The sequence below is a fragment of the Pongo abelii genome, chromosome 1 (assembly GCF_028885655.2).
Source record: "Pongo abelii isolate AG06213 chromosome 1, NHGRI_mPonAbe1-v2.0_pri, whole genome shotgun sequence".
NCBI classification, from domain to species: Eukaryota; Metazoa; Chordata; class Mammalia; order Primates; family Hominidae; genus Pongo; species Pongo abelii.
In genome coordinates this window covers 189,762,923-189,786,665 of record NC_071985.2, presented here as the reverse complement: position 1 = coordinate 189,786,665, position 23,743 = coordinate 189,762,923, and the positions used below count along the sequence as shown (strand labels likewise).

The 23,743-nt window shown below is 54.6% G+C and overlaps 1 protein-coding gene across 22 annotated transcripts in view; it reads left to right on the top strand.

Moving 5' to 3' along the window:
* Nucleotides 1–23,743, top strand: part of PTPRF (protein tyrosine phosphatase receptor type F) — a 93,131-nt gene that overhangs the window by 5,379 nt on the left and 64,009 nt on the right. For 7 of the 22 annotated variants that reach the window (XM_054536500.2, XM_054536570.2, XM_024247748.3 and 4 more), the window contains exons 2-5: nt 1,944–2,023; nt 8,778–8,913; nt 17,199–17,344; nt 17,507–17,648. In XM_054536500.2, the coding sequence (XP_054392475.1) occupies nt 8,823–8,913; nt 17,199–17,344; nt 17,507–17,648 (379 nt within the window). In that variant the 5' untranslated portion in view covers nt 1,944–2,023; nt 8,778–8,822. Of the gene's footprint in view, nt 1–1,943; nt 2,024–8,777; nt 8,914–11,162; nt 11,619–17,198; nt 17,345–17,506; nt 17,649–23,743 lie in introns of those variants that run through there. The other 15 variants (XM_054536474.2, XM_054536562.2, XM_054536488.2 and 12 more) reach the window with 10 other exon arrangements.

Sequence of the window (23,743 nt, the reverse complement as noted above, 5' to 3'; positions counted from 1 at the left end):
TATTTGGTTGCCTGATAGGTTGTTTTGAGGCCAGTTTGATACCAGACTGATGTGGTTCAAAGTTACTGTCTGGCTTTTCTAGGATCCTGCCCTCATGCTGTTCTGTGTGCCTCAGGGTCTTTGCAAATGTTTAGTCTTCTAAAATGGCCCCTGGCCACTTTGGGTACACACCTCTTTCCAGGTGTGGCTTCTGCTCCATGTAGGGCCTATCTCAATCTCCAAGCAGGAGACCCTGCTGTGGCTGGGTGTGGCAGCAGCGCCTGGCCAGCTTGGGGGGGCCTTTCCCATTACGCAGTTCCCTGCCTTGGACTCTGCCCCTCTGCCGAGGGTCTCTGCACAATGGTGCAGCCAAAAACCTCACTTGAATACTGTGAGGCCCTGCGGGCATCTCTAGACAAATGGGCCTTTAAGTTTGGGGCCTGGAAGCTGGTTTGTCTGGCCAGACCCGCTGGGCAGCCTGTATGCTGGGAGCCGCAGCTGCTGGAAACTCAGCTTGGGGAGCAGGGAGGGAAGCATGCAGAGAGGGCTGCGGGTTCTGGTGCAGGTAGGTGGGGCAGTGGAGGCTGGGTTGCCGAGCTGGCGAGGGCCATCTTGGGTCAGTTGGGATGGCCTTCAGTCGGTGAGAGCACCCCCATATTGGCAGAGGTGCTTAGTGCAACTTGAGGGTAATTCCCAGGTACAGAGGTGTGTCCTTGATTTCATGATGAGGGTCAGTCTTGGGCCGGTGAGGACATTCCCATGCACCACCCTCCCACTGGGGTTTCTTTGTGTCCGTTATAGGAGGAGCCAAGGTGGCAGAGTGGTGTGGGGCGGGGATCACTGTGCATGTGGGGGCTTGAGGTGAGAAGCCTGCTACAAGGTGCAGCTTGCATCGAGTAGGCCAAACAGCTGAGCTTCCGTGAGGTGGTGATGAGGTGGTGTGGGTGTGTCTGACCCCCACCCCCACCCAGGATGGTACCCACGCTGGTGGGGACTCAATAATGGCTCTAGAAGGAAGGGGCTGGGCTCTGTCGCTGCGTGTGTGCCAGTGGAGGAGGCATCCAGGGGCACACATTCATTTTAAAAATTATAGAGAAGCAGAAAGTCAAAAATAAATATTGCTTCTGAAGCTTCTTTGAAGACTGGCATGTATGTTGGGGTGTGTTCTTCCAGGCTGGGCTGTTTTCTTTGAACTCATTCATGCGTTCATCCACTCATTCAGTGTATGTTGAGTGAGCACCTACTATGTGCCGGCTGTCAGCCAGGCGCTGGGGATACGGAAATGAGCTGGGCAGCCACAGTCCATGCTCCTATCAAGCTTATGATAGTGACTCAGTAATTGTAAAAATATATAAATAGTCATGTTTGTGGTCACGGCTCCAAGCCAAGGTCCAGGCAGGTAGTCTGGGACGTCGTGGAAGGCTTTCCTGAGAAAGTGCCACTGGATCTGAGATCCGAGGGTAAATTGGCCAGAAGAGCATGGGTAGCCTGTGCCAGGCAGTGGCATTCAGCACCAGAAAGGCTGGGAGACAGGAAGAAATTTGGCACATTTGAGGATCAGAAGAGGAAGTTCCCGTTCTGGCAGGAGGAGAGCATGGGCAGGTAGGGCTGCAGAGGTGGGAGGGGCCGACTCTGCTTGGTTCTGGGGTCATGCTGAGGAGCTGGGCCACAGAGTCTACTGCTGAGGTCAGAGACTTGGTCTTTGTGGCTCACAGCTATGTGGCTGGTGCCTGGAAGGACGCCCAGCACATAGTAGGTGCTTAGGGAGTATCAAAATGAATGAGCGAGGGAGTGAAGGGAAAAGATGGGCATTTTTACCAGATGGGGATGGTTCTACATGAACATTTCCATAACCTGCTTTTTTTTCCTGCATAAACAGCAAATTTTTAGTGTCTTTCTGTGTCAATACATATGCCTTTGTGATGAAATTCTTGATGTTTCCTCATGCTTTCCTTTCTGTCCAGGAAGGAGCGGAGGCCCTGGTGCCCTGCCCTTGGTGCTGAGTATCCAGCAAGAGTGACTGGGGTGAAGAAGCAAAGACTCGGTGAGTGTGCCCCACAGAGTGGCCAGGAGCAGGGGTGCACAGGGGTCCTGTGGGCCAGGCTGAGCAGCTTGGATTTGATGCAGAGTCAGTGGAGAGCTATAGAGGGGGTGTCAGCAGGGGACATGACATGATCCAGTGTGCACTGGTGAGAGATTGTGGAGGCCTGGACCAGGGAGGCAGTGACAGAAGTGGAGAGAAGGGATGTGAGTGCTATTTAGGGAGGTGGAGTAGACAGGACGTGGTGAAGGATTGAATGTGGGGCATGAAGGAGGGGAGGTGTCAAGGATGGTGCCCGAGTTTCTGGCTGGAGTGGATGATAGAGGTGGATGGGGAATGACATACAGCTCGTCAGCTACTGTAGGTGTGAAATAGGCTTCCGGGTGATGTCCTGGGACTTACACCAGGATCTGTCTTCTGCTTCTCCATTCACCACGTTTCTGTAGAAAAGACTGTTCCCATCGACTGTAGGTTGTGGTAGAAAGAGCATGGTGCCTGCAGAATCTGGGCATGTCCTCTGCATCTCTTTGATGTCCCCTTGTCCTCCTGTCTGTTAGAAGCACAGAATGGGTGGGCTGGAGTTGCAGAGAATGAGGTTGGTGAGTTGGTTTAGAGTCAGCATCATGGGCCTTGGATGTCAGGCTAAAGACTTTAGACTTCTTCCTAGGGCAATACAGCAGCATTGAAGGTTCTTAAGCAGAGAAGCAATATCCATTTGTTGATCTGTCCATTGCCCATCCGTTCATTCATTCGTGGAACACTATCTGAATGCCTGCTGTGGAATAAAGTGGCAAACAAAAATGCAGATTTGCATTTATATGTGCTGAAAGGTGGCATTGGTCTGTGTGCAGGATGGGTTGGAAGGGAGTGATTGAAGGCAGGAAGCCCACCGAAGAGGCAAGAAGTGATGAGGTCTTACTAACACAGTGGCAGTGAGGATGGAGGCAGGGCAGATTCAAACTTATTGATGGGTTAGATATGTGGGATGAGGACAAGGGAGCATTTAAGGAGGGTTTGCAGGCTTGGTGACTGAGCAGATGGTGGTGCTGTCCCCAAGACTGGACACCCTGGAGGAGGAGTGGGGATTGGGGCAAATGAGTTCTGGTTGGGCCATCCTGAGCCAAGAGCTCGGTGGGTCTGTTCACCCTCTGTAAGCTCCTTGAAGGCAGAACCTGTGACTATCTTGTTCATCACCCTGCCCACTGAACATCTGGACGGGTGGCTGAACTGACAAGGCTGTGGAAGAGATGGGTCTGGCCTGGGTAGGGGAAGGAAATGTATATGTCCTGGGTGTCTCCTGGGGTCCAGACCCTACGCTTGGTGAGATGGGCACTGGCATTATGTAGAGGGTGCAGCAAGAGGGGCTGTGTCACAGGCTGGAAAGGTCAGATGGGGAGGGTGGGTGTAGAGACGCCATGTGTCCCTTCGCCTCTCCATCCTCAGATGATGGTCTGACCTAACTCAAAGTCCAGTCTTGCCAGAAGAGGTACCTGAGGGTGGAGCCCTCTGTCCTCTCGGGAGGCCACTAGCCGATGGCATGTCTGGTGGGGTGCAGATGGGGTGTGCTATAGGGCCTGACTTCTGGAAGCCGGGTAGGGCTGATGTAGGGGTACAGGGGAAGATACTCTGAGATCCTGAGGCCAGGCACCAGCTAATACAGGAGTTAAGCCAGGTTGGAGCTTCCTTGGGTACAAGGCCCAGGGTGCCCACAGGGGATTGGGTTCTGGGGCAGGGGCCAGGTCAGGCTCTAGGCTCAATTGGCAAAGGATCTTGTTGTCTGTGTTGGGGTTTCTCAGCCTCAGCACCGTTGACATTTTGGATCAGATAACCCCTTATTGTGGGGGCGGGGCTTGTTATTGTAGGGTGTCTAGCAGCATCCCTGGTTTCTTCCCCCTAGATGCCAGTAGCATCTCCCCGCTTTCCCCAGTCTCGACAATCAAAAATGTCTCCAGTCGTTGTGTAATGTCCCATGGGGGCAAAATTACCCTGAATTGAGAACCTCTGGTCTACAGCCTCTTGCTGCTTTCACTATACTGTACAAACCTGGAAAACTGGGAAGGGTCAGTGGGGAAGATGGATAGTGATGGGCCACTTGAGCAGAGTTCTGAGGGGCGAGTGAGTGCTGGGGCAGGAGAAGGACATTTTTTTCCAATAGACAGAACAGCAAGTACAGAGACTTGGAGGCACAAAGTTGGGAAACAGTAATCCAAGGGGGGACCCCAGCCCCAGAGGAAGAGGCCTGGAGGCTTAGGGGTTACAGCTGCAGGAAGATACCTCTGCTGGTCCCCTTTGGACATTTGCCTCCAGAGTTAGTCTCCTGCTGACCCTTTGCCGCCTCCAAGTCTCTGAGACACTCCTCCTAATCTCCCCCTCCACTCCTCAGTGAGATGGAGAAACTGAGAGCTGCAACAGGGTGGGGCTCAGTCCAGCTGGTGGGAGCCCCGATACCAGCCGTGGGAGGGAGGGCTTTTCCTGGCTCTGCTCACGGATTCTGGCCAACTGGCTGGAGGAGGGAAGGCGGCCTCACCCTCTTCCCTACAGGCCCCTCCTTCCCTGGGTCAGGGGTCCTGGCTGAGACTGTAATTTATTCCCGTCATAATCCAGTGGTTGGTTTGGTGAGAGTTGGAAACATGTTGGTTTTCCCTTCCCAAGTATAACAAGGCCTGTTTCTGCCTCCGCGGCCGCTGCTGCAGTGCCACGCGGTGAACTGTCCAGGACATGACAAGAGGGCTCGGTTAGCTGCCCGCTGGTTAGAAGATGAACGGCTCAGAGCTCTCCCTGCCGACAGGCGCTTCCCTTCCTGTTGCCCAAGTGCTGGCCTTTCCTCTTGGCCGTCTGCTCTGTAGGGCCCTGGATACCCCTCCTTCTGCTCATGTCCATTTCTGGGCCCCAGGGTCCTGGCCTGGGGAGGTGAGGTGGGGGAGGCTACAGAAACAGGTGGTATTTGGAGACTAATTAATATTTGTGAATAATAATGCACGCCCAAGGAAAACAAATCAATCTGTGTTTGCGTATTTATGACGCGGACTCAGGAATGATCCCAGCTGTTCTCCAGCCAGGGAAGCCCCCATCACATGGTCCCTTGGGCCTCCACAGAGGTTGGCAGGGTGGTTAGGGTGGGCTGCATGGAGGTAACATGGCTTCTGTGTTTTGTAACGTGAATCTTCTGTGACGTTCATATGCGAATGCTGTGGCTTGGTCTAGTGCCTGCTTCTTCCTTTTCCCTCAAAGCAGTGATTCCCAGGCTTTTTGGTTTCACGAACCAATACAATTTCCAAAAGTACTCAAGAGCCAGACATGGGGTTGGCAATTTTTTATTTTGCCAAGTAAAGGCATTATTAAAAAACAACTGCTCTCTGCTATCCCCATCATTTCATACAGGAAAGAACATTTTAACACCAAGGACAATATTTGAGAATAAAGGACAGTTCTTCCCAAGAAAGGGCAGTTGGCAGCTTTACACTGACGTAGCAAAGGAAAAGGATATATTAAAACCATTCTGAATGTGGAAAAATTGTGTCCAATTATATTCTATAATATCATACCGTATGTAATTGTGTTCCTGCCCAAGTATGTCAGCTTGGCCGAACGGATGGTCCACAGTGCAATTCAGAGACAAGCTTGAGTGCCCAAGTGCTCCGGCCTTGTTTTTATCTCGGTTGTTGAAAGCCCAGGCTCACCCAGCCATGCTGGTAAAGTGGGTGCTCTGCTGTGAACACCGTTGCATGGATTCACAAGGTGCTCAACCTCGCAACCACAGTCAGGCTAGCAGCAGCCCTGCCCCCTGTTCCTCTCCCACCTTCTCCCCGCAGGTGACCCTGGGACTCTGGGGGCTGGTGTAGGGCCAAGGTCTAGACTTGAGGCCAGGCCTGGGGATCCAGGGCTGCTCTGCTCTGATGAGGGAGGCCCTGGAGCTGGGAGTGGCCTGAACCGCCTGACACCAGGGCAGGCTCTGTGCCCGGAGTCTCGGGGTGGGAGGCAGCTTGCTCTCGCCAGGAGCTGGTGAGGGAGAGGCCCTGGCTCGTACAGCTGTGTGGCTGCCAGAGTAGTTGCCTGAGAATGTGTGTGTGTGTGTCCGTTGTGTTTCCCCATCTCCCTGGGCATCTGTGTCCTTGTGTCCATCATGGACCACTGGAAGAAGCTCTCTGTTCTACTTTCTGGATCTGAACAAACTGTCCTGAGCACCCTAACCCAGATACACAGGGGTTCCTGGAGGCCCCACGTTGGGGGTAGGGTTACCTGAGGCCCAGGTTCTCCAACATCCATGGCCAGACTCTCATCCAGGCTTGTACCACATGGGTGTCTATTCTGGGGGTTTTACCCCCATGATGGCTCTCCAGGGAGCTCCGCCCCCACCATGATGTCTGTAACAGCACGTTACACCTCTGATAATGTATGGGGAGTTGCATCCCTGTAATGTCCTTATCAGGCAGCTGCACTCCATGATGTCTGTACCTTCTGTGTCCACCCACGTGATGTCTAGACCACATGGTTACACCTCCATGATGTCTGCACCTGGGAGTTATACTGCTATGATTACTGCACCAAGGTGGCTACAGGGGATTAAGCCTCTGCTCATTGTACTGGGGAGCTGTATCCCGTGATGACGGTGCTGTGCATTTTATTTTCATAGCAGGGAGATATGCCCATGCTGGGGACCTATGTCCCTATGAAGCCTGCCTGGCAGGGGTTGCATGCTTGGAAAGCTTGTTGCTGGGAGTTAACCTCTGTGACTATTATATTGTTATACCCCATGATGCCGGTACGAGGCCACTGTGCCCTGTCCTTTGGTGCAACACAACTGTTGAGTTATAAACTCATGTGTCTCAATCGGGCTCCAGGATGGCCCATCAGGGGACCATACCCCCATGATGACCTGGCCTGGCATAGGATACCAGATGTGTCCACAGGCCCAGGGAGGAAGAGCCACCCATAGTCCACCACCTGATGGCTGCTGGGAAGGTGCTCCATTGTTGGCTGCATGTGGCACCATAGTACAAGCTCAGGCAGGGCCTTAGTGATGTGTGACCTCCATCCTAGTGTGGCCTTGCAGGCGTCATTGTGGTCTCAGCCACCTGAGCTTTGGGATCGTGGAGCAGATCCATCCCCAGCTTGGTGTAAATGGGGCTGGACACCTATCAACGTTCTTACTTGAAGAACTGGTGTAAATGAAGGCTGGACACCCTTCAACGTTCTTACTTTGTTGTTCAGCTCCTGTCTCCGATTTTTGGTGAGATCCTGGGACAGGGGACAACTCCCACCCTTTTCCTTTGTGTTTGGCCCCATCCCACTTTGCAGTCCCACCTGCTTTGTCCAACACCTTTGCTCAACTGCTGCCTTCTGACCTCATGACCTTTGATTATCTCAGTTGAGACAAGGGTTCAAATTTCAGAAACGACTGGAGCACCTTTGAGCCCTGCCCATTCCTGTTCACCTGCTCTGTCACCTTGCAAATTCTCTTACCATTGTGGGTCAGCAGGGACCTGGATCTGATCACAACTCCCCTATCAAAGTCCATGCATATCACTGCGGGCCCCAAGGCGTGTCCGCCATCATGCACTCTGCTCTGTTGTGTCTTCACAGCATTCATGAGGGATTGACCACGTCTCACCCCTCTGCCCAGAGCATGGTGTGATCAGAGCTTGTGGGCACTTCCATACATCCCCTGGTGCCCCCCAGGTGAGGGGTATGGGAGAGAGACCCTGGGGAGCTCACCAGTGGGGCCAGGGAGTGATAGCAGCGTATCTCCCATGTATAGTGCGGCCACGTTAGAGGCTTCACCCTGGTGCCTGCAGGCACTTCAGGCCAGGAGCATTGGAAGTAAAGGCCTAGAGGCATTCAGCCAGTCCCAGACGCTACTCAGTCTTTTTGTGCATAGCTTCCTGTCTCAAACATCAGCCCCTGAGGTTCACACCCCGTTCTCCCTACACTTGTTTGGCTCCGGGCTTCTGGGGCAAGGGCAGAAGAGGTGTGAGGTTTGAATTCTAGGGTCTAACACCCCATTCCTGGACACTGAGGCCTCCCTGTGGTTTCTCTGTGGAGTGGGAAGGTGCCATGGGAATTGGGTAGGACGAGGGTGGCCAGGCAGGGCAGCAGCAGCTTGTCAAGAGCACGTCCTGGCGAGCACTGATGGGTTGTGGCTTTGGCTGGAAGCCTTTGATACCTGGAGCCCGTCTTCGGCTAACAAGCCTGTGTTCAGGGGCCTGTGCTCAGCGTGCTTGTGGAGTCTGGCCTCCCACCTTCTCCCTCCCTGCTGGGGAGTGGAGGGGCAACAGAATTCTACCAGGGAGACTCCAGAGTCAGTCGGCTTTGCCCTTCACTTCTCCTTGTCACTGTCTTGTCTGTCTGTCCTCTGTCCCACGTAAGCGTCTCTCTGACCCTGTTTCCCTGTCCTCTTATGGGGGTGAGTTAGAAGCTCAAGGTTTGGAATGGAACACACTGTACATTCTCTGGTCTTACCCGCTCCCTGTACCCCCTACTCAGGTTTGGAGAATGGCCTGAAGGCCTCCTGCACTCTTTCTCCCTCCACTGTGACTGTTGAGCTGTCCTTATGGGTGCTGGGGAATAAGTGAGGAGCTTGGGTGGTCACTGGGGTCAGAAGGTCTAGGTGGTCATTGCACAGCCCAAGTTGGGGGCTCTGTTGAACTAGGCTCTGGATGGTCAGTGAGGATGACTGGGGGTCAGGAAGCATCAGGGGTGGGCATTAGGGACAGCAGTAAATACCAGCTAACTGGCTCTGCCCTTCTCTCCATTACAGGTTGATTGTCCTGGGCTGTGGCTGGCTGTGGAGCTAGAGCCCTGGATGGCCCCTGAGCCAGCCCCAGGGAGGACGATGGTGCCCCTTGTGCCTGCACTGGTGATGCTTGGTTTGGTGGCAGGCGCCCATGGTGACAGTAAGTCTGACCCCTCAAGGTACAGATCTCCCAGGTTGAAAGGTGGCATCCTTCCCAGCGGGACTGTGGGATGGGGACAGACCAGCTACTAGGAGAGACAGGATGGCCAGAAACCCTTTAGACCTTCTGTCCTAGAGAGCCCCCACTGCTTGGAGAGCCTCTTTCTAAGGAATACCTGGGTACTTAGGAGCATCTTTAGGCACCAGAGCGGGGCAGTCGAATCGTGACCCTGTCTTATGGGGCTGGGGCAAGACCTGTCCTCGATTCATGTGGTGATTGTGTGATGTGCGTGTACTGTGTGCACTGTTGCAGATCTGTGCTGAAGGCAGTGTGAACTACAGCCAGGGGTTGGCATGGGAATGGGGGGTGGCACGCAGGGCATGCGTATGGATGTGTGCCCAGGACGGGGGTGTGTCCATAGGCCCAAGGAGGGTCAGAAGCCGGAGCCACCCATAGCTCTTCCCCTACACTGGACCCTCAGGATCCACCTATGCAGATCTGTGCCCCTCCTTCTCCTTTCATGGGGACCTTCTAGGCAAAGGAGCATCCCCCCCACCCCAGCTCCTCAGCCCTGGAAACGGGGGGGAGGATTGTGTTTGGCCGGCAGGAAGCTGAGCAACGCCCCCTCTGTGTGTGTTTGTGTTGGAGGGGGGTGGAATTGTCCCCATCCAGATCCAACTCCGAACTTTGGTCCCTTTCCTGCTGCCCTTCCCCCTGCCTGGCACTATGAGACTGGCCGCAGCCCGCCCCGTCACCATGGTTACCACTGCTTGGTTACTGGTGGGAGGCGGGGCACAGGGCAGATTTAGCCAATCTGCAGGCTGAGGGGGAGGGGCGAGGTCGGAGCCAAGGTCCCTGGGGGAAGGGGCCGTTCCCAGCCTGTCCAGAGCCCAGGGGTGATCCAGGGCCAACCTTGGGGTCAGCCCATGGGTCACCAGGCCATAGGGCTCCCCCACCCGCCTCCGTATCTCTGGGCACAGATCTCTCCCCTTGCCCCACCAGGGCTCTTTCTCCTAATGGCTCATTAACTATTCAGGAACTGATTCTGGAGTGGGGTGGGACTGGTGTGGTCCCGCCCTTTGTCCTCAAGTGCTGGGTCCTGGGTGGAGCTAGAAGGGAAACGAGAAGGGGCAGGCATTCCCAAGGGGTGGGGCAAAGGGTCATGGGAGCACCAGGTACCAAAGAGAGGGCTGGGCAGGTGAGAGCAAGGAAAAAAGACAGGTGAGGAATCACATGGGGAAGTGGGGCAGGGGATCTCCAGGCCGGGCTGGAACCTGCAGGGTCAGGTTGGAGTAGAAAGCCCTATCAGGTGTGACCCCCATGGTTGGCAGGAAGGTGAAGGCTTGTCCAGGTGTGGTCAGCAGCTCTTGGACCTTGAAGTACTGTCCTTGCCCTCCCCGCCGACCCAACCCCAGGCACTTTCAGGGCCTTCAGACAGGAGCTCTAGGGCAGGGGAAGGATGGCCCAGTTGGGCTTCAACAGATAACACATCCTGGGAGAAGAACTGCCCTCCTTCTTCTGCCTCAGACCCAACGCGCCCCAACCAGTACCCCTCACTCTCATCCCCCAGCCTGCTGTCTTCCCATGTTCTCTCCCGTGAAAGGCGTTACCACCCACCCGGTCACCCAAGTCAGAACCTGGGCCTCCTCCAGCCTCCTCCCTCCGTGATATCCCACATCTAATCCATCACCAAGCTCCGTCGCTTCTACCTTCTGAATATCTTTGGAATGCATCCACTTCTCTCTCTACCGCCTTCATCCAAGCCACCCTCAGCTCTTGGGCTTTTGCACGCAACAGCCTCCTGACGGTTTCCCTGCCTCCAGTCTTTTCCTTCCTAATCCATTCTGCATTCCAAAGGTAGAGTCATGTCACAAGGTGAAAACATCATCATGTCACTCTTCAGTTTAGAATCCTTCATTTTCTCCCGCCCCCAGGCCCCCAGGGTCGTAACCCTTCTCTAGGCCCTGCATTATCAAGCTTCTATCAACCTCATCCCTCGCTGTCCCCCCACCCACCCCACTCACCCACCATGCTGACTTCTTTCAGTGGCTCACCAATTCCCAGTAGTAATTGGTAGGGGCAAGGCGGAACAGTTTTTAAAGCAAAGAACCTCCATGCTGATTCCTTAGGAACCAAAGCCCAAAGACCAGGTCTTGAAGGTAGAAAGCAGCTGAAGAAGCTGAAATCCTGCCTTATCCAGGTAGGGGGTTCGGGGGACTCAGGCCTTCTCCTAGGCAGAGAGCCATGGGGCAGGAGCCTGGGCTGGGGTTCATAGTGACCGAGCCCCAGGAGCCAGGGTCTGTCTTCCAGGCCTGTCTTACACTGCACACACTTTTGGATCTCTCCCTGCACTGAGGCCGGGCTCAGGCTGAGCTTGGGCAACTACTAGCCAGGGGCAAGTGGCCATACACGGACAGGGCCGCTGCAGAAGATAGGGTAGGCACCCCAGAGAATTGACAGCTGGGGCAGTGAAGCGCGAAGCGGACAAATGTGTTTCAATAGGCCTCTTAACGAGACAAATGAATGGGGGCCCTGGCCTCTGAGGGGAGTGGAGGGAAGCGGGTGGAGAAGCAGCTGCCAAGAGTTAGCCCAGAGGCCCCAGTGTCAGTGCCGCACGCGCAGCTCCAGTGGAGATTTGGGCACACATTGGGGTAGGATCTGCTGCAGCGCAGCTTCCCCAGCCAGGCTTCGTGGCTTCTCAGGAGGTGAGGTTGTGGGGCCAGAGGTATCCTGAGCCAGGGCAGAGGTTTTTGCTGATCGCAAGTGCGTGTCGCGTGCCTGCCTTCTGGCAAGACCTGCAGTGTGGAGGCACAGCCTTGTGAGCAGTGACCACAGGGTGTGTGGGTGGGTGGTACTGACACAGGCCATGGCAGAAGCATCTTCGGAGAGGAGTTGGGAGGCTTCCTGGAAGAGGAGAGCCCTGAAGGGTGAATGGACATTTGCTAATGGGGGGGTATTGCATAATGAGGTGGGATTGGGGGGAAGAAGCACGAATGTGGCTGGGCTTCTCTGTGGAACTCATGGGAGAGCCACATTGAGAACTCGACAGCATGGGACAGAGGTGGGGTCCCAAGACCAGGTGGGAGTGAGACCCTGGTTATGGCCCATTTACCCAGAATCCTAGGAGCTCAGAGCAGGATGCGTGCTGGCTGGAGGGGTGGGTGGCGGGTGGGTAGACAGAGGTGGGCAGAGGCTGAGGAGCTGGGAGTGTGTCTGTTGTGTCATTTCCCTCCTCCCCAGAGCCTGTGGAGCACACAGGGTCTGTCGTCTGTCGTCATGCTCTCTCCCTCGTTCTATGGGTGGCCTGTCTAGACTCTGCTCCCTGTGGGACTTCCTGCAGATTCCGTTGCTTTCTCTCTCTGGGCCTGTTTTCCTATTGCACAATGGGGATAATCACTTCTACCTGGAAAGGTTAACTGAGGTCACATGGATGAGGCGCCTGGAACCTAGTGTGTATTCCCCTTATCTGAGGCCGTGACCTGGGGCTCTTGCTCTGTCCCTGGGAACCAGGCTTGTCTCTGAGTGGGCTCCAGGGGGGTACCAGGAACAGTCACAGGAGCTCACTGAGTCCCAGCTTAAGCTGCTCAGACCCGGGGATATCTGTCTCTCCAGAAGCTCCCTGCCCTGCCTTCGCCGGCCCTCACGGCCCTGCCTCCGTGTGTACATGTGTATGTGTACTCCATGGGAAAGGCACAAAATAGCAGTCAGTCTCTCCACAGAAGAGCCTTGATGGTGGCCCAGTTTGACTCTCCCTGGGGCTGGACCCCTACAACCTCCCTGGGAGGTGGTTGCAGCCCCGTTTCTCCAGCCAATTCCACTTACTCCTTTCTTAGGCCACTTCCTCCCACCCTGCGTGGGCTTGGTGGCTCGAGAATGTTGCCGTCCATACCCCGGGAGCTGTGCTGAAAAGGGCTGTGCGGCCCCTGACCACTGTGTGTGTCAGGGAGGGGGCACGCTCTCGTGGGGTGTCAGGCCAGGTGGTGGTGGGTAACTGGCAGAAAGGCCCTCCTGGTGTGCTCTGGTGGCACCCTGTTGACCCAGTCTCAGAAGTTGTGTTCAGACCCTCACTGAACACCAGCTATGGGTCAGGCACGGGCAGAGTAGTCCAAGTAGCTTGGTTTGCTGCCTGCCTGGGGACCTGACACTGTGGGATCTGGTCAGTGCTGGGATGGGAAGCCCTGGGCACCTCAGGCCATGGGACACAGAGCAGGCTCCTACAGCAGCTTGGCTGGGTGGGACATGAGAGAGGGGCTGGGCTGGGCACACTCAAAGGCAGGGAGGAGTCTGAGGGCCTAGCCTGTCAGGGTGGCCTGGGTGGTGGGTCCAAGCTGTGTGCTCTGCACAGTGCTGGGCCTGTACTATAGTAGGTGTTCAAAAAATACTTGTTGAAAGAGTAAAGAAGCCGGGTGTGGTGGCTCACACCCGTAATCCCAACACTTTGGGAGGCCAAGGCAGGTGGATCGCCAGAGCTCAGGAGTTTGAGACCAGCCTGGGCAACATGGTGAAACCCTGTCTTCACCAAAAATACAAAAAATTAGCCAGGCATGGTGGTGTGCACCTGTGGTCCCAGCTACTCGGGAGGCTGAGGTGGGAGGATTGCTTGAGCCTAGGAGGTGGAGGCGGAGGTTACAGTGAGCTGAGATTGTGCCACTTGTACTCCAACCTCGGTGACAAAGTGAGACCCCCCCCCCCAAAAAAAAAAAAAAAAGACTAAAGAAAAGAGCCTGAGAGCTTAGGAGGAGCACATTTCAGAGGGGAGCGGAGAGAGGAACATCAGGCCCGTTGGTAGCTGAGGAAAGGTGCCGTTAGATCTGTGCTCCCCAAAGATACTCTGCTGAACATAAGGGGCAACGCCTTGTCTCCGATGCTGTGTCCTGAGGGTGGAGGTGGATTGGAGGGAATCGGAGGGCGAGGCCTGGTTGAGGGGCGGGGCTTGCCTGTCTGGTCCCCCGGGCTGCCTTGGGCCAGCCTGGCCGAGTCTCTAGGGTGGGCGGGCAGGGTGCAGGCTCCTCTCCAGCCTCCAAGAGAGGGGAGTTGTTCTGCCTCCTCGATAGCCCCAGGCCTTGGGCACAGCCCAGCCTCCCACGGCTCTCGGGCCCTCCTCCTTCTAGGCCGCCGGTGACCCGCACCTGGCTCTCCTCCCCAGCGTCTCCTCTCCCCTTCTTTGTTTGGAGCGGAGGCCCCGCCCCCAGGCGCACCAGCCCGGCCATTCCGGTTCAGCAGGTTCCAGCCCCCGGTTTCTGCCGCTGCAGGTCCCGGCAGGAGCTGAAGGGGCACTTTCTCCCTGGGTTTCTCTTCCCTGGTGCAGCAGGGGCCGCGGTCCTCATCCTCCTCAGTTCCTCAGTTCGGTTCTTCTTTCGTTCTCCACCCCTGGGTGCCAGGAACTGGGTCAGACACTGGGACAGGAAACCAGACAGGCATGCTATCCGCCCTGCCCAGGGTTGTGTTCTAGGAGGGGAAGCAGCCATTAATCAAACACCAAAAATGTGGAAAAGTAATAACCTCACACGTGTGCATAATAAACCGTGAGTGAAAGTTATAAGCTCGGCAGGTAGGTAATAAGCTAGGAGCAGTGCTGTGGGAGGCAAGGGAGTTACCCGGGAGTTTCAAACTAAGAACTGAGCTCATGGGTTGGGGGCAGGGGGGACTAGAGAAGGCAGTGATACTTAAATGGAGAGCAGAAGGATGAATGGAAGTTAGAGTGTATGGAGGAGGTTGGCAGAAGCAGCAGCTTATGCAAAGGCCCTGTGGCTGCAGGGAACATGACATTGCTTCTTTAGAGGAGCCAAAGCTGGGGCTCTGGGGAGAGCAATTCGGTCAAACCCCGTGGCTTTGTCTGCCATAACAGGTGTTTTGAGAGTGATTTGGGAGGCCTTTGGAGGGTTTTGATAGGGCGGGGTGTCGGGAGAGTCTGTCACCTCACTCTGGACGCTGAGTAGAGAACAGACGGGAGGCATGGGGCAGGCCTGGAGGCAGGGGCTCCCACGTGTTAGGCCAGTGGAGTGCCAGTCAAGGGAAGGTGGAATCTGGACTAGGGTATGGCAGCACAGGTGGAGAACCCTGAGCTGCTTTGTGGAGGGCTTCAAGTGTGGGGGAAGAGTGCATGGTATGGGGGTGGGGGACAGGAGACACCCCCAGTGGAGCCTGAGCAGGAGAGTCGTGTCTGAGAGAGCCTGTCTGGAAGGAGCAACAGAGGCCAACTTTGCAGACAGCTGCAGTTGGGAGAGCCTGGAGCCTCCTTCAAAGGGCATTCAGGGGAAGGGCAAGGCACGCTGGGGGGTTCTGGACCTTCTGTGGTGTCTCCTTGTCTTTCTGGTCCCTACAGCCTCTCTCAGCTGGCTGCCCGAGCCTGCACTAGGCACTCTAAGAACATAGTCCCAAGGTCTCCCCCCAGGGAAGGCTGTAGGTGAGCTTAGGAGTGAGAAGGCTGGATCAAAGCCTGGCTCCATGCCTGCATCCCTCTGACTTGCCAGTCATTTCACCCTCTAAGCCTCTATTTCCCCACCTCTTAAATGGGGATAATAATACCACCTACCTTATGGGATTGCTGTAAGACTGATAATGCTGGTACGAGTGATGGCTTCCCTCATGGAAGGCTCACCACAGACATCTCATTCCATCTATGACAGAATCCTGTGTCACTGTTTTGGAGATGGGAAAAAAGAGGCTCAGAGATGGTGAGTGATTTGCATAATAATTACATAAAACCCCCAGAGCCCCTGGCCCCTGGAGTTCTCAAAAGTTCCTTCTCTGTTGGTACCTGCAGCTGCCACTCCCTACCCCGCTCCCATAGACCCTCTCCTCCTTGGAGACTCTGCCCCATCTGCCGTCCCTTCTCTGCTGGATCAACACCTTCTCCCTCTCTGCTGGCTCCCATCAGTATTTAAACATTGCCTTTCATATCTGTCTTCAAGAATAAAAGAAAAAAAATTCACAAACTTCCCTTCCTGCCTCATCCTTTCCAGCTGCTGGCTGTATAGTCACCTGTACTTCCCTCTCTCCCTCATCGCCTCCCAGTCATTCTTTGGCCTTCTTTGGTCTGGCTTTGGCCCCCACCCACCACTCCACTGACTCTGTTCTTGTCAAGGTCCCTGACAATCTTGTGTGAACTGTTTTGTACCAGGTGTTTTACAGTCAAACATGCCTGAATTCAGGTCCCAGATGTGCCCCTCACTGGCATGTGATCTTGGACAAGTGACTTGACCCCTCTGAGCCTGTAAACTGGGGATAATAGCAATGAAGGACTAAAGATAACCTGGTGCAGAGTGGGTGCTTGGCAAAGGATTGTCATCATTGCACACGTTTCTGTGCCAGGGACCAGGCTAGGCCTGGGCTCCTGGGGACCAAAGAGGTGGTCTGAAAGGTCATTTCTCACAGCACTAGCCCTTTTTGGAGCTGTTCATTGGCCTGATTAATAGGAAACGGATCAGCTGTCAAGATTAACGAGCTATTGCTACAAGACTATAGCAAATGGGTTGGGCTTCTCTGGGTTCATGACCCTAGGTGGTGGAATTCTTAGGGATAGGGGCTGTGGACTGGCCCTGGTATGTGTACTGAGGTGATGAGGGTGCGGCAGCGCCATGTCTGAGCCCCTACCTTTCTTCTCCTCCCTCTGCCTCCCTGTGGACACCTTGAGAAGACTGTCAGAAGGCAATAACTAAGTCAGTGGGGGAGGGATGGGAGAGGCAGATTTACAGGAAAGCATTCACCTGGGAAGACATCCAGAGAGACTTAGGAACTGGACTGTCTAGGCCTTTGGGACTGCTGCTGGTATGTGGGGGCTGGGAGAGAGGGAGGAGTCACGGTTCCTGGCCGGAGCCCCGGGGTGGATGGTGGTGCCATCACTGAGATGGAGAGCAGGGGGAGGGACAACTCTCAGGGAGAGCTGGAGCTCTTCCCAGCAGCACTCCAGCACGCCTTTTTCCTGGAGGTTGGAATTGATGTGGAGCGGGCAACAGAAGGGTGCAGTGGTAGTGTGAACTCCAGACTTGGAACACTTGGGTTCGGATGTACACTTACCAGCTGTGTCATATTGGACAAATCCCTTAACCTCTCTGGGCCTCTAGAAACAGAAACAGTTGTAGCACCCACTTCATATGCTTAACAGAGTTAAAAAATGTTAAACTCTCTGAACAGTGCCTGGCACATACTAAGCACTACATAAAGGTGAGGTGTCCTTATTTTCTTTGTAGGTCTTTCTCTCTGCCCCCATGACTGCCACCTGCCTCACTGGCCATTCCTGTAGTGACTGTGCTGTGGTGACTTGGTGTCTCCATCTCTTCCAGGCAAACCTGTCTTCATTAAAGTCCCTGAGGACCAGACTGGGCTGTCGGGAGGGGTAGCCTCCTTCGTGTGCCAAGCCACAGGAGAACCCAAGCCGCGCATCACATGGATGAAGAAGGGGAAGAAAGTCAGTTCCCAGCGCTTCGAGGTGTGTCTGTGGTGGGAAGGGGTCAACAGGGCTCAGGGTCTGCCCACATTCTCTCCTTTCAGTCTCCCTCCTCATGGACCTTTTGGAGGTGGGAGGACGACTGACCCTGAGCAGGCTCCTGTGTCCTGAGTAGGCTGTGACCCCATGTCTGTCCTCTGACAGGTCATTGAGTTTGATGATGGGGCAGGGTCAGTGCTTCGGATCCAGCCATTGCGGGTGCAGCGAGATGAAGCCATCTATGAGTGTACAGCTACTAACAGCCTGGGCGAGATCAACACTAGTGCCAAGCTCTCAGTGCTTGAAGGTACGTGCTAGGGAGACGTGGCACGGTGGGCTGCTGGGCTGAGGTGTGGGAAGAGCCAGCCAGCCCTGATCCTGTCCTGGGCCCATGTGCATTTGGCAGAAAGGAGGACTGGCCACCTTGGGGTCGGTGAAAGTCAGTGGTGGACAGGGATAGTCATTGGATCTGGCCTGGATTGTGCGGCTTATGCTGAGGCCAGCCATGTGGGGCATGATGCCTTTGTATTCTCCTGCTGAGCCGGGTCGTTGCTTGGGTGGGGTCTCGGGTCTGACTTGAGGTGTGGAGCTGCAGCTGTGTATCCCTTGGGTTACGTGGTTATGGCTGTGGCTGTTTGGCAGTGAACCGGATTTCCATGTGGAGCCAGCCTGGCCGTAGGTGTCAGGCAGATGTGTTCCTTGTTGCCCCTGTGAGCTGAGGGCTGGGGCTCTGTCCGCAGATTTTAGTGTCTTCTCTCATTTGGTGGCTTCTCCATTCATTCACAAACACTCCCTGGACCACCTTGAAGTCCTCTGAGCACCGAGGAGGAGGAAGCTGTGTCTAAGCCAAGTCTTGAGGACAGGTGGGAGTTGGGGATGGCAGTTGGCAGCTAGGCAGCTGCCCAGGCCCAGAAGCAAGAGAGGATGGAGCTTTCAGAGAGCTCTGAGTAGTTCAATTTGGGTTTTCTGGAGGGCAGAGGGGGAGCTAGAGAGCACGGGAAGAAGGAGAAAGCAATTCAGCATGAATCTGGAGAGGTTTGGAGGGCAGATTACACAGGATCTGGCTGAGAAATGAACACTCTCCTAGGGACATAGGAAGCCACAAACAAGGCGGGGGTGAGATGATGAGACCCCAGCCACAACTGATTCATCAGTCTGAATGTGTTTATGTTTTCAAAATATAGCATCGATTGTTGCTTGCTTTTTTTTTCTTTCTTTCTTTTTTTTTTTTTTTTTTTTTTTTTTGAGATGCAGTCTCAGTCTTGTTGCCCAGGCTGGAGTGCAATGGTGTGATCTCAGCTCACTGCAACCTCTGCCGCCCGGGTTCAAGCGATTCTCCTGCCTCAGCCTCCCAAGTAGCTGGGATTACAGGCATGCGCCACCATGCCCAGCTAATTTTGTATTATTAGTAGAGATGGAGTTTCACCATGTTGGCCAGGCTGGTCTTGAACTCCTGACCTCAGATGATCCGCCTGCCTCAGCCTCCCAAAATGCTGGGATTACAGGTGTGAGCCACCGCACCCAGGCCGATTGTTGCTTTCTTTTTAAGAATGTGATGTCGATACCTGTTCCTTTTTGAAAAATTGAAAAGTATAGAATAGCACAGGGGAAAAAATTAAAATATCTCAGTCTACCTCTAGTAATAACATTTGGTGATTTACTCGTGGCCCATTTTCTGTGCATACATATATGTGTGTGTGTGTGAACAGAAATGGGACCACATACTGTCTGATGATTTATAGACTGCTTTAAAAAAAAACAACATATGGCTAACATCTTCCTTGCCACTAAATATTCTTCTGTATCATTCTTTTTTTTTTTTTTTTTTTTTGAGACGGAGTCTCGCTCTGTCGCCCAGCCTGGAGTGCCGTGGTGCCATCTTGGCTCACTGCAACCTCTGCCTCCGGGGTTCAAACGATTCTCCTGGCTCAGCCTCCCGAGTAGCTGGGACTACAGGCACGCACCACCACTCCTGGCTAATTTTTGTATTTTTAGTAAAGACAGGGTTTCACCATATTGAACAGGCTGGTCTGGAACTCCTGACCTCGTGATCCGCCCACCTTGGCCTCCCAAAGTGCTGGGATTACAAGCGTGAGCCGCCATGTCCGGCCTGTATCATTATCCTTAATGGCTATGGGTAAGCTGTCACATGGAAGTACCCTAGTTTATTTAGCCTTTCCCTTATTGTTGGACACATATGTTCTCAGTTTTTTTGTTTCTATAAATAAGGTGCCATACACGTCGTTGCAGATGGATGTGTTCACCTTCCTGATTATTCCCTTATTCTAGGTTCGTGGAAGTGGAATTGCTGAGTCAAAGGGCACATGCATTTTTAAGCCTTTCGATATTTCCAGAAGATTGTGTCAGTTCATACTCCTGCCAAGCAGGGCAGAAGAGGGCCTCTTTCCTGCACATCTTCCCCACTGTTGGGAAATATCATCAAAAAAATATTTTTTGCCAAGTTAATAGGCAAAAAATGGCATCTCAATTTAATTTGCATTTCTTTGATTACAAGAACAGCTGAACATCTTTTCACATTGGCCATTTTTATGCTGTGGCTTTATCTGTTCACACACACATCTCCGTTCAGTTACTCTTTTTGTTGTTGTTGTTGTTTGGTTTTGGGGGGTTTTTTAGTTTTTTTTTGAGACAGAGTCTCACTCTGTTGCCAGGCTGGAGTGCAGTGGCGAGATCTCGGCTCACTGCAACCTCCACCTCCCAGGTTCAAGTGATTCTCCTGCCTCAGCCTCCCAAGTAGCTGGGACTACTGGCAGGTGCCACCACGCCCAGCTAATGTTTGTATTTTTAGTAGAGACGGGGTTTCACCATGTTGGCCAGGCTGGTCTCGAACTCCTGACCTCACCCGCCTTGGCCTCCCAAAGTGCTGGGATTACAGGCATGAGCCACTGCGCCCAGTGTCGGTTACTCTTTTGCATCTGTGTCTCGTATGAGTCCGTGGGCTCTACAAGCTTAGAGGAGCCATAGAGGGCAGTGGTTAAGACTCTGGACCACTCACTTCTCGTGTGTCTTTGGGTTAGTAACTATGCCTCTGACCCTCATTTGCTCCATCTGTAAATGGATATAATGGCTACCACCCAAGCTGGTTTGGAAGATTGAATGCTGTGTATGAAGCGCTTCCCAGGAGTGTGGTGGTGGTTGCTGTGGGGCTGGAAGCTGTACATCTTGAGGCCTCACCATGTGAGCTGAAGGTGGTTGGACCCCGTGCTGCCTGGCGTCATCCAGGTGGTGCAGCCCCACTGCCTGCTGCCACGGGGGGGACTTACCTGTGCAATAGGAACTCAGAGAACAGGCCCTGAGCCAGCATCACTGATTGCTGAGTATTCTCAGGCTCCTCCCTGCCACTCCTGACCTGTTTCCCCACTCGTGACCTGGGGGCAAGTATTTCAATGCTGCCCAGTCCTCCTATTGGCATCTGTCCTAGCAGGGAGCCATCTGCCCTGCCCTGGCATTTGGGAGGTGGCTGAAGGACCAGAGGCCCCAGAGGGCTTCTTTTCAGGCTCTCAGATTGAGGAACAGGGCCTCCTTGTTAGTACTGAAAGAGGAGTCCTTCAAAAGCGCCTAAGCCCCAGGTCCTGTGTCAGGAGCCCTCTTACCTCTGCCACTGCCCTGGGCAGCCTTACCTTTCAAAGAGTTGAGGAGGATGGAGGTGGTCTTTCAGGCCTGGGGTGAGGAGGACCGACTTTAGACTGACAGGAGGGGCTGGGTGTGGTGGCTCACGCCTGTAATCCCAGCACTTTGAGAGGCAGAGGCCTGCACATCACTTGAGGTCAGGAATTCGAGACCAGCCTGGCCAACATGGCAAAACCCCATCTCTACCAAAAAATACAAAATTAACTGGGCGTGGTGGTGCACGCCTGTAGTCCCAACTACTTGGGAGGCTGAGGCAGGAGAATTGCTTGAACCCAGGAGGAGGAGGTTGCAGTGAGCTGAGATTGTGCCACTGCACTCCAGCCTGGGCGACAGGAGACTCCATCTCAAAAAAAAAAAAAGAAAAAAAAAGAGGACCTGCAGGAGGTGCCTCCATTTGGTTTCTCTACCAGGGGCCAGCAGTATATGTTTGTGCTTCTGGGGTGTGAGAAGTGTCTGATGAGGCTGGGGAGAGTGTGGCGCAAGTACCCAGACCCTGTCCCTGCTCCGGGGAAGGGTGTGGAGCTGTGGGCCTGAGTGAGCCCCTCCTGCTTCTGAAACACAGCACCAGGAAGACAAAACGCTGACTTATCCTGCTGGTCTGTATAACCTTGACCAGCATTGGGCTTGACAGAAAGGCATGCTGCAGGAGGGCCAGAGGGAAGCAGCCCAGCGGGTGAACACCCGCCCCCTGCCCCGCCTCACCCCACCCCTCCCCTCCCTCCTAGGAGGGTCAGGAAAGCTGGGTGCCTGCAGGAACTGGGTGAAAGGATGGCTGGACTGGAGCTCTGGGGTGGGGCCGGCAGGAGCCAGGGCCATTCTTGGGAGGCCACCACAGGGTCCGAGGAGGGCTGGGGAGGGGATGGAGCTAGTTGGGGTCTGGGAAGTAAGAGTCCTTCCTGAGTTGCACACAGCTCTCCCTGTGAGCTGGTCTCCTTGGAGAGTGGCTGAGGGCTGTCTGGGGTGAACTGGCTCAGGTGAAGATCAGTGTGCCCCCAAAAAGGAGCCCAGGCCTGCAGTCTGTTCTGTGCCCTCTGCCTTTGCCTCATGTCACACCAGGCCCAACTGCTGTGGCTCCAGGGCTACTCCCACCACAGCCCGTGGGAGTGCCCACCCCCAAATCCCCCACAGCCATGCCCTTTGCCTCGCATCTGAGCAGGATTGTCATTCCCAGTGTGGCCTCCCCTTGACACCCCCGCCAGGACTGCATACGAGGTGGGGGTGCCCAGCACAAGCTGGCCGGGGTGAGCCCGTCCTGGCTGTGATGAGCGTGGGGCCCGCCGCCCAGCGTTCCTGTCTGAGTGGTAATTGAAGCCATTAGCGCGCCAGCCTCTCCCTCGCCGGGTAATGGCAGGAAAAGCTCTTCTCGCTCGGCACTCTTGAGGCGGCGGCAGAATCACTCCCCCTCCAACCCGCCACTCCCCCTCCAACCCGCCCGCTGCTGCCACTGAGACAGGGAATCTGACATTTTCCCTCACCAGGGAGGGGGAGCCTTGGGGGAGGGGAGGGAGGCAGGCCTGGATTCCTGGCCTTTCCCTCCAGGAGGTTTGGGGGGCAGTGAAGGTCTTGGAGCTCAGTCTGTAAGTCATGGATTCACCTGGGGCCGCAGATTTCAGGCCTGGAAGGACTGGCCGGGAAAGCCCAGGAGGCCGCCAGACATTCAGTGGCGTGGGGAGGGCACTGATGACTTTGGGTAGGTTCTGGGTGGGACAAGGAGGTGGGAGAAGAAAGAGGCTGTGGAGCAGAGATGAGCTGTTTTGGACTTGTCCTGGGGGGCCTAGCTCCAAGGGTTCTGAGTACAGGTAGCATTATTTGTCTTGGGGTCATTGATAGGGCAGATAACGTGCACTGTTTGTGTGGTGTGGGTGCCCTGTGTGCCATGTTTAAGGCAGTGTGTGTGTGAAGTGTGTGGTGCAGTGTATATAGCAGGGGTGCTGCCTTGCAAGCTGTGTGCACAGAATGGGGTGTGCAGTAGTCGGTGCACACGTTAGCATCAGGCAGTGGGGAAGGGGCAGTGTGTGCAGGAGGTACTGCATGCTTTATGGGCTGTGTATGCAGCGTGCAGTGTTTGTGTGCACGTGTGTGCATCAGGCAGTGCGTGGGTGTGGTGTGTAAGCAGGTAGTGAGTACCTTATGGGCCATGTATACAGCAAGGCATATGCATCACGCAGTATGTGGGCAGTAGGCAGTGTGTGTGTTTGTATCAGGCAGTATATGTGTGCAGTGTGCCGTGCGGCAGGCTACCTGTGTTTATATCAGGCAGTGTGTGTTTATGTGCAGCAAGGGTATGCAGTAGGTGTGCAGTAGACTGTGTGCAGCAGGCTGTGTGTGTGTGTGTACAGCAGGTGGTGTGCCGCAGGCAGTGTGTGTACGTATCTGGCGGTGTGTGGTGTGTGTTTATGTGCAGCATGCAGCGAGTAGTTTGTGTGGTGTACGGCAGGTGGTGTGCAGCAGGCTGTGTATGTATCAGGCTCTGTGTGTGTGTTTGTACAGCAGGTGGTGTGCAGCAGGCAGTGTGTTTATCAGGCAGTGTGTGGTGTGTGTATGCATGTTTATGTGCAGCAAGTAGTTTGTGGGGTGTGCAGCAGGTGGTGTGTAGCAGGCTATGTATGTATCAGGCTGTGTGTGTGTGCGTGTGTGTACAGCAGGTGGTGTGTAGCAAGCTGTGTGTATGTGTCAGGCAGTGTGTTTATGTGTGTGTCCAGCAGGTGGTGTGTAGCAGGCTGTGTATGTATCAGGCAGTGTTTGTGTGCG